At 46.7% G+C, this 12,165-nt stretch overlaps 1 protein-coding gene across 10 annotated transcripts in view; it reads left to right on the top strand.

The window, feature by feature from the left end:
* Window positions 1-12,165, top strand: part of SLC23A2 (solute carrier family 23 member 2) — a 132,268-nt gene that overhangs the window by 60,914 nt on the left and 59,189 nt on the right. Inside the window, exon 1 of one of the 10 annotated variants that reach the window (XM_019826800.3) lies at window positions 2,738-3,009. The exons of the other annotated variants lie outside the window; for them this stretch is intronic. Within the exon in view, the coding sequence (XP_019682359.1) occupies window positions 2,911-3,009 (99 nt within the window). The 5' untranslated portion in view covers window positions 2,738-2,910. Of the gene's footprint in view, window positions 1-2,737; window positions 3,010-12,165 lie in introns of those variants that run through there. 10 annotated transcript variants of the gene reach the window in all.

The raw sequence follows: 12,165 nt of genomic DNA, 5'->3' as shown, positions 1-12,165 counted from the left end.
TTGGCTCCAGGTAGTTCACAGCTAGTGAGGAAGACAGGAGCTGCACGTAAGCAGTACTAATGACAGGTATGGTGGATTGATCTGCTGACTCTAACGGGTGTTCTTGGGGATGTTCTTAAAGAGTTGGGATGGGCGGGGATTGAACTGCTGTAGCTGATGCTCTGGCGGGAGCGAAGGTGAAAGATGAGGCTTGGTCTCTTGTTGCCTCCAGCTCCTTGTCACTGTGAGCATCTGGCTGTCTTGGTGATTCTGGTTGTGTATTGTTTTCTCTTATATGACATGGCCTCTCTGTGCACCGATAAATGATACTTGTCCTTTTCGCCAGATCTGTGCCGCCTAGCACAGTAGCTGCTAGCTACATGTGGCTATTTAAACTCATTAAAATGAAAATCTGAAATTCAGTTCCTCAGTCGCACTGATCAAGTGCTTGACAGCCTCACGAGGCTACTGGTTAGCCCATCTCTTTTTGCTTGCTGGTCAAGGCCTTGCCAGACTAAAATGCAGGCTCTTATTTTCATGTTTGCTTTGGAGTCAGAAGCTGGAGCTCAGGCTGTCAGCTGTTACTGTGTGAGAGACCAGTGCCCGGAGGCTGGGGCAGCAGGAACCAAAGCTGGCTCCTCCTCGAACCACATTGGGGAAGTCTGCTGGAGCAGACTGCTGGAGGTGGGGGTGGGGTGCTGAGGATCTTCTCACTGGAGATTCTCTTGGGCCTCCTATGCTGAATAAAAGCTTCCTCAAATGGGGCAAGGGGTGACTTTTGAGAAACTCATATGGAAAGGGGATCAGAGTTTCTTTAAACAAGGTAAAATAATGGCCCATGACAATAATTTAAAGAGAAAAAGAATAAATCCATACATAGAAGAACAGTGAGTAGGTCACAGGAAGAACCAGAGACTTGCAAAGCCCTGGCATTCAGAGAAGTTAGATCGTGTGATCAGAATTGATATTAAATAGGAGAAACATAACAAAAGATCTCCTTATCCCATGGGAATCTTGTTAGGCAAATTTGTATGCTTTTAAAGGCAACTAGGAAATGTGTCATATGGGCGAATGCCATGTGGCAAGAAATTAGAACCAGAAAAACCGCAAAAAGGCTTGAACCCTAAGGACACCAGCCAGGTAAAGGTCATGTGTTTGCTCTGCAGTTCTCCTGTGTCGGTGGCTCTTGTGTCATCTGAACCCGGAGGGGTGTCCAGGGGAAACCAAGTTAATAGCCTGAACTTGGTGTTGGCAGAGGCCCACCGGTAGTACAGCCTGTTGTTTCAACACGTTGATGTCCCAGTGCCAATTTCACAGCTGGCAGAAGTTTAGGGTTCCTTAAGGTTTTGTATCCTCTACTTTTTCTAATAGCCTCTGTGAGAATATTGGGGTCTCCTCTCGTGGGTGCCAAGAGTAGATCATTTAGTCTGGAGATGTTAGGGGTGTGGACTGAATAGTAGCTTCATTAGGTTCAACTTTATGGAAGGGTGGGAGAAACACTCATGGTTCATACAAATCCATAATTTGTTTCCACTTCCCTAGTGTGTTTTTCTCAGAATCATATAATGGTAGGAACCCATAGGGCCCCCAGTGGGTGGGCACCACATAGAGCGTGTAAAAAGCCACTACACCCCACTAGGAGAGAGATGGCAAGTCGGCCCTTAGGGGCCTCTGCCCAGCCACGTTATGGTCGGGGGTGGGGAGGCTGTCACAGATTCCCAGGGGAGAGGACCTCAGAGTCCTGAGAAATGTCTACGTGAAGCAGGTCAAGAGGAGGGAGACCCAGGGCTGTTCAGCTGGGGAACAACATGGCCATGCCTTGTCCTGGCACAAGCTTAGTACCGTCAGAATACAGAGAATGGAGGTGGGGAGCCGGGGAGCCGATGAACAGTTGTAGCAAAGTTACTTGAGCTTTGGGGTAAAGAATTCCTGCCTCGGGTGCTGGGAGAGGAAAGCGTCTGGAGATAGGAAGCCCAATGTGGTGTTATGGCAGTCCAGGTAAGAGCGGATCGTGGCCTGGTCTGGCAAGGCAGGCAGGAAAGGGACTGCTTCCTGCAGCAGATGTTTACTAGGTGCCCACCTGGTTCCTGCTCTCTTGGCATTGACTTCCAGTTGTGGGAGGAGATGGACAATAAACAAAGAAGTAGAAGCATCAAATGGCAGCCAGTGACAAATTCTGGAAGGAAATAAATGAAGGAAGAGGGATAGTGAGGAATGCAATGTGAAGTCATATAGGGATCACCTAGGACCTGTAGGCCATTAACTAACTCATCCCTTAAAATGTGCTGAGTGCTTCCCACAGGTTTAAGGCTCTGGGGAACAGTAGTGAATTAAACAGACAAGTCCCTGACCTCTCAGAGCTCCATGCTGGTGACAAGTCAGGAGTGCATGCTAGAAGTAAGTCAGGTGGAGATGTTAGATATTGACAAATATGAATGCAGAAATAAGATGGGGAAGAAGGAGAGAAACTGCTAGGAGTGAGGTGTTGCATGTTCAGCTGGCCAGGAAAGGCTGTGTCGAGAAGATGACATGTGAATAAAGACCTGCAGGAGTTGAGGGAAGCCCACCACAGCAGTGTGTGGGCAGCAGGTGCAGAGGCACTGAGGGGGAGGTGCCTGGTACGTCTGAGGGATCCTGAGGAGGTGGTACGGCTGGACAGAGGGCAAGAGGGGGTCAACAGCGATTATGTGGGCCGCGTGACCCTGCTAAGAATTTTGGCTTTTCCTGAGTTCAATGAAAAACTGTTGGAGGGCTTTGAGCAGAGTGGCATGCCCTGCCTAGTTTTAAAAGGCTCTCTCTGGCTGCCAAGAGGGGAGCAGACCAGTCAGGAGTGGACTCCCCCAGGGCGGTGAGCTGACGGTGGCTCCAGCCAGGGTGCTAGCTGTGTGGGGGTGGTGAGAAGTGGTCAGGCCCTGGAGCAGAGCTGACTGGATGAGGATAGAAGCAAGAGAGGGCAGGCGAGGACAGCTTCAGGTATTTTCCCTGAGCATCTGGAAGAATTGGCCAAGTACTGAGGTGGATGGAAGACAGGTGAGTGGTGGTGGGGGGGGTAGGGGCAGCTCAGGAATGTGGTGTTGGCCACGGGGACACTGGGTAGGAAGAGGGCTCAAGATTGTGGTGCTTAGGGAAGCAGCATGGGTGTTTGTAGCGGGAGGGGGTATTTAGAGCCAGGAAATTGCATGGTATCACCTGGGAGGTGATGTCGCTAGGGATGTAAGGGGGTCTGAGGGCCCAAGAGGGTGTGGAGGTGGAGGAGGGCCAGCAAAGGGGACACGTAAGGAGTGGTTGCTAAGGCGGGAGGGGAACCAAGAAAGCAGCGTGGTGGGCAGCCAGCCATGAAGGTATTGTGAGCCTCGTGGGTGGAGAATATGGGTGGGCTGTAGGATTAGCCAGGGCAGGGCCTTTGCCAGGTGAGGGCCAGAGAGGACAGTGGGTTGAGAGTTTGTGGGAGAGCGGTGGCAGGGATATTCCACCAGTCCCAGTGGGGTAGCAAGGCCATGAGAAGGCCTGCTGGGGTGGAGAAGCTGGGGCCTGGGGTCCTTGGGGGCACCTAGAAGGAAAGACAGGTGGGTGGGGAAACAGGTGGCTCTGAGAGGAGCGAAGAGGTAGACGTGACAGTGACGAGATTTGGTGTCGGGTTGGATGTGGGCAGCAAGGTCAGGCTGGAGGCGCTGGGGTTGGGCACCTGGGGGCGTGGAGGCACCTGTCTGTGAAATAAGCACACTGGGCACCGGGTGCTTTGTTTGTTCCTAAGTTGGTGTAGGGAAGTAAGGAATTAATAAAACACAGAAAATAAGAGCCTACTCTTCTGTGATGCTCTGTGTCCATTTCCAGTCAGGGAATTCTGATCCCTTTGCATCTGAGCTGCCTTTTCCCTCTTCTTGTCTTCTGTCAGCCAGGCAGCAGGCCTCCTGCGTTATTGCAGAGTGACCGGCTAAAATGCGCTCTGAACACTGTTTGCATTGGCATCTTGTAGCACAGAAGACAGTTCCCTCAGCTACCAGGTGGGAAGAGGAATGTAGGAAGGTCACACGCAGGCTCTCTGACATTCAGGTTTGCTGGGGCCATGCTGGTTCAGGTCTGTTGTTCCCGTTCACACAACAGATCCAGCTCCCCTGATCTCCCACACGGGGCCTGGTTTGGATGGGAAATTACATGGTCACCTTGGTAACAACCAAACATAAGTATATGAAATCGCTGAGAACGTTTCAGCTCTTTCAGAGAAACTTTCTGAAAAGTCTGCTATATGATTAGACCCTGCCCTGATTGTAAAAGTAATATGCATTCACATTAGGAAATGTGGCAAATACAGCAAAGCATTTAAAAATGAAAGAATATTTTTGAATTGGAAGGTTATGGAATTGATTAGAAAATATCTTTGGGTCCCCTGCCTCCCACCTTTATAGTTACTACAAATGAATTTTTCTCTTCCTGTAAATTTACGCTTCTGCCAGATTTGGCCACTTCCGTAATCCAGCAAACCAGAGAAAAGGAGGGCTTTCCTTGTTTGCTGCTGATCTGGGGCATTTTATCAGCACCAGTAAAGACACTGTCCTTGTCTTTTAAGTTACAGGTAAAGGAGGGAAAGTTTAAACTTCGAAGTTGAAGTAGAAGAAGGCGATGGATCGTGAGAAAGTCTGAAGGAAAAAAGGAGGTCATTACACGGAAGTCAGAGAAAGAGCCCTGGTCTAGCCAGAGGTACTGGGTGGGGAGGGCAGCAGCCCAGAGCTGTACCATGTAAGAGTGCAGCCAGGGAGACAGGTGCCCATTTCCCTCTTTCTTGTCCCTTCACCCTCCTTCCTCTCCTTTCCATTCTTTCCCTTCCCTTCTCTTGCTTTTTCTTCTTAAAAGGGAAGGTAGAGGTAGGGAAGGGTGGGTAAAGAAACCATGTAATAATGACTCTGATTCCTCCAGGCTGCTGGCTCTCTGATGGCAGATTTGAACAGGCTCATCCTCAGTAGTGAAAAGAAGGCACCAGATTTTTTTGGTGCAGATAGTTCTATTTAAAAAACTGAGTATGGAAACTTCCAAAATGTCCTTGTTCTTGTGACTTAAATGCCAGGTGCCGTGGGGGTCTCTTCTGATGCATTCCTAAATAGAGGGCTTAGAGTTGTTAGCTCTTAAAACCGTTAAGTCTCAGCTGGATGGTAATAATAGTTGTCTTGGGAAATGTTCTCTTTCAGAAGAATAATTAGATTTGGGATCGAGAGTGTGATTCTGACACCAGTCAGAGGATGAAGAGAGTATGTTTGCTGTGGTTCCCAGAGAGTTGGTTTAATTCCTCTCCCTCCTGTAAGATAAGAGCTTGAGTCTACTGCGTAGTGGCCAACGTAAGGGAAGGGATGCTCCTGACAGGTCAAAGATGAACAGCCAAGATTGGCAGCATAACTTGCTGTTTAAAGTCTATCAGTTGGAAAAATTTTTTAGGAAGTGGGATATGCTGATACATGCTTTGAAATAAAAACACTGAAAAGATGGGATGCAAGTGGTTTTGACGCATAGTGTGAGAGATTCTTTCCCTTCTGTCTTTAATGTTTGTTTATTTTTGGGAGAGAGGAAGAGAGAGAGTGGGGGGGAGGGGCAGAGAGAGAGGGAGACAGAATCCGAAGCAAGGCTCCAGGCTCTGAGCTGTCAGCACAGAACCTGACGCGGGGCTCGAACCCACAAACCATGAGATCATGACCTGAGCCACAGTCGGATGCTCAACCGACTGAGCCACCCAGGAGACCCTCCCTTCTTTCTTTCTAGAGTTCATGTTCTTAAAAATTAATTTTAAAGATTTTTAAGTAGTCTGTTTGGCCAGCATGGGGCTTGAATTCACAACCCTGAGATGAAAAGTCGTGTGTTCCATCGACTGAGCCAGCCAGGTGCCCCATTAAAATGAATTTTTATGCTTTGGTTTTGAGATTTCAGATAGTATTTGATACTTCAGCTTTTAATTCAAATAGACCTTTGGTAGTTTTAAATGAGAGATGTTAGTAATAAAAAAAAGTTCACCTGGTAGTTGGGACATAGACAGTTTGGTATAAATGATCACGAAATAACAGAATTGGTGCAGTCACTTCCTAGAGTAGGTTTACAAAGTTGAGAAGCGTTTTGGCTGACTGTCTCTTAATTTTGTGTGAGGCCGGATCCACCGAATCCGGGCCGTAACGCACATCTTGTCCATTCTACTCTTACTCGATGCTTGCTTTGTGCTCTGAGTTTTTTTTTTTTTTTTTTAATTTTTTTTCAACATTTATTTATTTTTGGGACAGAGAGAGACAGAGCATGAACGGGGGAGGGGCAGAGAGAGAGGGAGACACAGAATCGGAAACAGGCTCCAAGCTCTGAGCCATCGGCCCAGAGCCTGACGCGGGGCTCGAACTCACGGACCGCGAGATCGTGACCTGGCTGAAGTCGGACGCTTAACCGACTGCGCCACCCAGGCGCCCCTGAGAAGCACTAATCTTGACATCTCCATTCTTTTTTTCTTTTTTCTTTTAAGTTTATTTATTTATTTTGAGAGAGAGAGAGAGAGAGAGAGAGAGAGTGTGTGTATGAGCTATATGCAGGGACAGAGAGAGAGGGAGGGGGGAGAGAATCCCAAGCAGGCAGGGCTTGAACTCGGGAACCGTGAAATCATGACCTGAGCCAAAATCAAGAGTCAAGACACCTAACTGACTGAGCCACCCAGGTGCCCCTTGACACCTTGATACCTCTATTCTTTAAACACATTTAAAATTTTTTTTTTTCAACGTTTATTTATTTTTGGGACAGAGAGAGAGCATGAACGGGGGAGGGGTAGAGAGAGAGGGAGACACAGAATCGGAAACAGGCTCCACGCTCCGAGCCATCAGCCCAGAGCCTGACGCGGGGCTCGAACTCCCAGACCGCGAGATCGTGACCTGGCTGAAGTCGGACGCCCAACCGACTGCGCCACCCAGGCGCCCCTAAACACATTTTAATTGTAGAGTAGACATGGAAACTAGTGGAAATAATCGTGTGTGTGTGTGTGTGTGTGTGTGTGTGTGTGTGTGTGTATGTATAGGAGGGTAAGAATAGTGCTACCTTAATAGAAAACAGGTAATTCGGGGTACTTCTTAGCTACTGAACACATGATAGTGGTGGGTGATTTACACCAGACTTCAAATAGGTGATAAACTGATTTCTGAACCTCTGCTCAGAATCACTGGGTTTCCCAGGTTCCTGGTACGCTTTAGCTTACCCGTGTCCACAGCTGCTGATTTGCTGTAACTTCTCTGCGAGTAACACAGGCTCATTTGCTGTCAGTTGAAACTGACGTTGCTGTGATACTGTCCCTCAGCATGATACTCCTCAGCTATGGCTCCTGTCTCTCCTGCTTCCTGTAGGTTTGGCCATCTCAGGATTACTTTTTACAAACAAGTACTTTAGCACTATTGTCTTTGTTTACTAGAGATAAAACACTTGACCAAGAGAGACATGTTTATTGAGCAGTAGACACACACTCCTACCCACAGACAACCTGAGCCCTGCATGTCACGACAAGCCATCAGCTGGACAAATTTAGGCAGAGAAAACCTGCTTAAATCACAGCTGGTGGGGTGATTATACAATATTGGTTCAGAAAAAATTTAAAGCCATCAGGTCTGGTTTCAAATAGTTTCAGGGAGAGAAAGGACATCTTGTTCCCAAAAATAATCTGATTTTTTAAAATAAAAACTAGATCAGTTTACTGATATGAAAGATCCAAGATCCCCGTTATCCGCCATGCTATTAATGACACAAAAGAAAACCTGTCTCACTGCATTTGAGAAGCTTTCCAAGTCATGTTTTATTTCCCAGTTGAAATAATATTAGAGATTCAAAAATGTGAGCCTTTAATAGTATAAGCAACATTTTTTTTATCCTTTTCTCTTAACAAGTGTCTGTGCCTTTCCTGAAGAATTGCTTTGAACATTTGATTTTTTACATTTCACATTAAAAAATGTATAGATCATCAGAATAGCTAGTTTAAACCAAAGGAAACATTAGTAAAACCAGCGTTTTATTTTTTCAGTAATGTTGGGTCATTTCCCGTACGCGCGCACAGTGGGGGCAGCAGATCAGATGGGCGCCCTGGTGGACCTACCCCGCCTTCTGTCACCTCAGCCTCTCTCTGGTGCTGAATCCCCTTCTCCTTTCAGTAGAAACTTGGTTCCTCTCCCACTTGCTCCAGAACCTACTGCCTTCCACGCTTGTTCCCTTTGCCCCAGGGCATTGGTGGAGTGCTGGAGCAGAGTGAGGAGGTCACGTGTGGAGGACAGCAGTGCAGCTGTGGAACAGGAGGCTGATGGGGATGGAAGGTGGGCTCCGAGGTCCTCAGTGGGGGCTTGACCTGTGGAAATGTGTTAGAAGTCATGGTTAGGTTATTTAGGTCAGTAATATTTATAGTTAAATAAATGCCCCACACTGGCCTGGGAAAACAAGCCTCCTGTGTGCCTTCTATGAAACACATACCTTTTGGATTGGCTTACACGCACTGCTCTTGTACCGATTTGTTTCTCTGCCCTTCCCTGCTCCAGTCTCTTTGGCCCAGCACCCACATCCAGCCAGCCGCCAAGTGAGTGAACTGGATGGTGGCCTGGACACTTGCCCCCTCTGTCCCCAACATTCAGTCCAGGGCTAGGGTATTGCCCATTGTACTGCAGTGGTGTCTCCCAGGCGCCCATGCCGAGCAGCTGTGAGGCTGTGCTTCCCTCAGGCCAGTCCCCGGGGGCATCAGGCCACATCCTTGCTCCGTCTCAAACCACACTACCTTTCCCAGAGCACTACTGACACCTCGGCCACAGCTGCTGTCTCTGGTGCCTGGCACTAGCCTCATAAAGGGTCTGTCTGCTCCTGTTCCTGTCACCATGCCCTGTACCGCACGCCACCCTTCCTCTCTCCCACTGCGTCAGAGTGGCCATCGTAGGACACATCCGATTGTGGCACTGCTATTCTCGGCACTGCTTCGTGGCTCCCTGCTGGACCCCGTGTTGAGTCAGAATTCCTTACAGCCTGGCACCCACTCCACGTGGCCTCCTGGGGGCTGGCAGGACCGCATCATCATTACCTGGCGCAGCAAGTGCTCACATGGTTCCTGGAATGAGTACGCGAGCCTTTTCCTGGGCTGGGAAGCATTTGCATTTCATGGTACTTCTCTCACTGAGAGTATGTGTAAGGAATAAGTCAGAAATGGGTGGGAATTGATCACTCCTGCCAAAATCTCTTTGGTGCCAGTATACAGATTGGAAAAGAAAAACATTGAGGTGAAACTCACACAAATGGTTAACAGTATTAACCATTTTACAGTGAACAACTCCGTGACATTTAATACATTCCTGGTGTTGTGCAACCATCACCTCTGCCTAGTTCCAAAACCTTTCATCACCCTAAAGGAAGCCCTGTCCCCATAGAGCAGTTGTTCCCCACAGTGGCTAGCGATGAGTGCAGATGTGGGTGAGTTACAGCCGGGGTAGGACTTTCAATCAGATCTGGGTTTCTCTGATGACTCAGTAACTGAGCGTTGTTGTTGTAAGAGAGTTCATCCTGAGTGTGTGTACCTCTTGGCGTCTCCGTGGGCTGAGCACTGCTGTGATGGGACTTGGAGCGTGGCTCTGATAGTTAAGAGTTTCCTGTTGTGGACTTGAACTTGGCTAGGAACGTCTGTGTTGCCCGCAGCTGGTTTTACGGCCCAACAAATGCCACAAACCCAGTTAGCTTGCGTAAAAAGCTATTGCATTACTTGAAGAGGTAGTTTTAGAGGTAAATCTTTATTTGAAGAGCCATAAGAAAACTCTGCCCTGTCAAAATTATGTAGGAGGTAATTGAGATCTCTGGCATACTTTTTGAAAGTAGCCTCATACTTGGGTATTAATCTGTATGAGAAGTTTAATTTTTCACTGGCCCGATTTCTTCACTTGTAAAAATAAGTGGATTGAAATATCTTTGGACCTCCTCAGTCTAAGGTATGCTGCTTAGATCTTTACTCTTTATAATTTCTCCCCTGTTGTAAAAAGAAGTTGTCCTCATTCTAGGAAATTCTCAAAATATATAAAGGGTAAAAGGTCAAAACAGCCCTACTGATTAAAGACAACCAGGGGCGCCTGGGTGGCGCAGTCGGTTAAGCGTCCGACTTCAGCCAGGTCACGATCTCGCGGTCCGTGAGTTCGAGCCCCGCGTCGGGCTCTGGGCTGATGGCTCGGAGCCTGGAGCCTGTTTCCGATTCTGTGTCTCCCTCTCTCTCTGCCCCTCCCCCATTCATGCTCTGTCTCTCTCTGTCCCAAAAATAAATAAACGTTGAAAAAAAAATTTAAAGACAACCATGGTTAATATTTTGGTGAACATTTTTTTTTTTTAAACTTTTTAAATGTTTTATTTCTTTTGAGAGAGCAGGAGTGCAAGCATGAGTAGTGGAGGGCAGAGAGCGAGAGAGGGAGAGAATCCCAAGCTTGCTCCGTGCTGCCAGCGCAGAGCCCAACTCAGGGCTCAAACTCAAAAACTGTGAGATCGTGACCTGAGCCGAAATCAAGAGTCAGAAGCCCAACCGACTAAGCCACCCAGACACCCCAGGTGCCAGTATACAGCAGCATACAGGCATACAAATAAAACAGCAGTATACAAAAACCACACAAATACATGCTGTTTATAAAAGACCCAAATGCTAAAGCAGTATTGGGAGTGAAAAATGAAAAGTGCCCATCGTTACTCCTTGTCCCCAGGGCAACCTTCCTGTTGTTGGTTTCAGACCTTTCTGGATCCTTTCCCAAGTGTTAAGACAAGGAGGTTATTAAGATTTTTTTTTTTTTTTAGTATAATTGTGATAATTCTAGGCTTACTGTTTTGTGGCTCTTTTCAAAAACTGTATTTTTTGGAGTTCTTATCAGTGCATCAGCTTATTTTTTTCTTTTTTAGTGGCTTTTTGATTATTTTCTTTTTAACATTATTTTTGAAATGGATGTACCATAATTTAATGTTCATCATTATTTCCCCCCAACCCCATTGGTTATCTTTTTTTTTTTTTTTTTTTGGATGAACATTTAGGTTGTTTCCAGGGATTCAGTATTTTAAAAATAGTGCATTCATCAGTCTTGAATGCACATACCATTTGCATGGATATTTCTGGAGGATGTTTCTAGGAGTTCAGTTATTGGATCCAAGAAAATGATCCAGTGCTAAGTTACCCTCTACAGAGGCCAGTCCATGTGATCTTCTCTGATAACTAAGCATAGCTTTCCCCCCAACACCCTAGTCAACACTAGATTCATCTTTTAAAATATCCCCCTAATTTATGTTAAAAATGAAATTTATCAAAAAAATTTAATTTCTATAAATTTAAATGAGGTTGAACAGCTTTTCGTGTGTTTTAAATATTCAGATTTTTTCTGTGAATTGCATACACCTGTCATTTGCCCATTTCCTGTGGATTGTTTGCTTTATTGATTTGCAGGTGTTTATGAACTACTGGTACCAACTTTTTTTTTTTTTTTTAGTGTTTATTTTTGAAGGAGAGAGAAACAGAGTGTGAGTGGGGGAGGGGCAGAGAGGGAGACACAGAATCCTAAGCAGGCTCCAGGCTCCGAGCTGTCAGCACAGAGCCCGACGCGGGGCTCGAACTCAGAACCCATGAGATCATGACCTGAGCCAAAGTCAGACGCTCAACCGACTGAGCCACCCAGGCGCCCCCTACTGGTACCAACTTTTGTGGGCTATAGACATCGCATGGTACCTTCCCCTATGCCATCTCACCTTTTATTTCTCTGTAGTATACTTCGCAATATCAGATTTTAAACTTTTTATATACTTTGTCTTTTTTCTCTTATTTTAAAAATGTAGTTGTGCTGGGGCACCTGGGTGGCTTAAGTGACTGACTTCGGCTCAGGTCATGATCTCATGGTCTGTGAGTTTGAGCCCATGTCGGGCTCTGTGCTGACAGCTGAGAGCCTGGAGCCTGCTTTGGATTCTGTGTCTCTTTCTCTCTCTCTGCCCTTCTCCTGCTTGCACTCTCTCTCTCAAAAATAAGTGTTAAAAAAATTTATACAAAATGTAGTTGTGCTGTCATTCACGCATACAGTTATTTTTAGTATTAATGTTTCAAAATAGATTTCTGGAAATGGAACCATCTGGCTAAAAAGTAAAACTATTTTGGGGTGCCTGGGTGGCTCAGTTGGTTGAGAGTCCGACTCTTGATTTCAGCTCAGGTCA

This window comes from Felis catus, chromosome A3 (genome assembly GCF_018350175.1).
Source record: "Felis catus isolate Fca126 chromosome A3, F.catus_Fca126_mat1.0, whole genome shotgun sequence".
NCBI lineage: Eukaryota > Metazoa > Chordata > Mammalia > Carnivora > Felidae > Felis > Felis catus.
The sequence above is the reverse complement of the archived record's forward strand: the minus strand, read 5'-3'. Positions and strand labels throughout refer to the sequence as shown.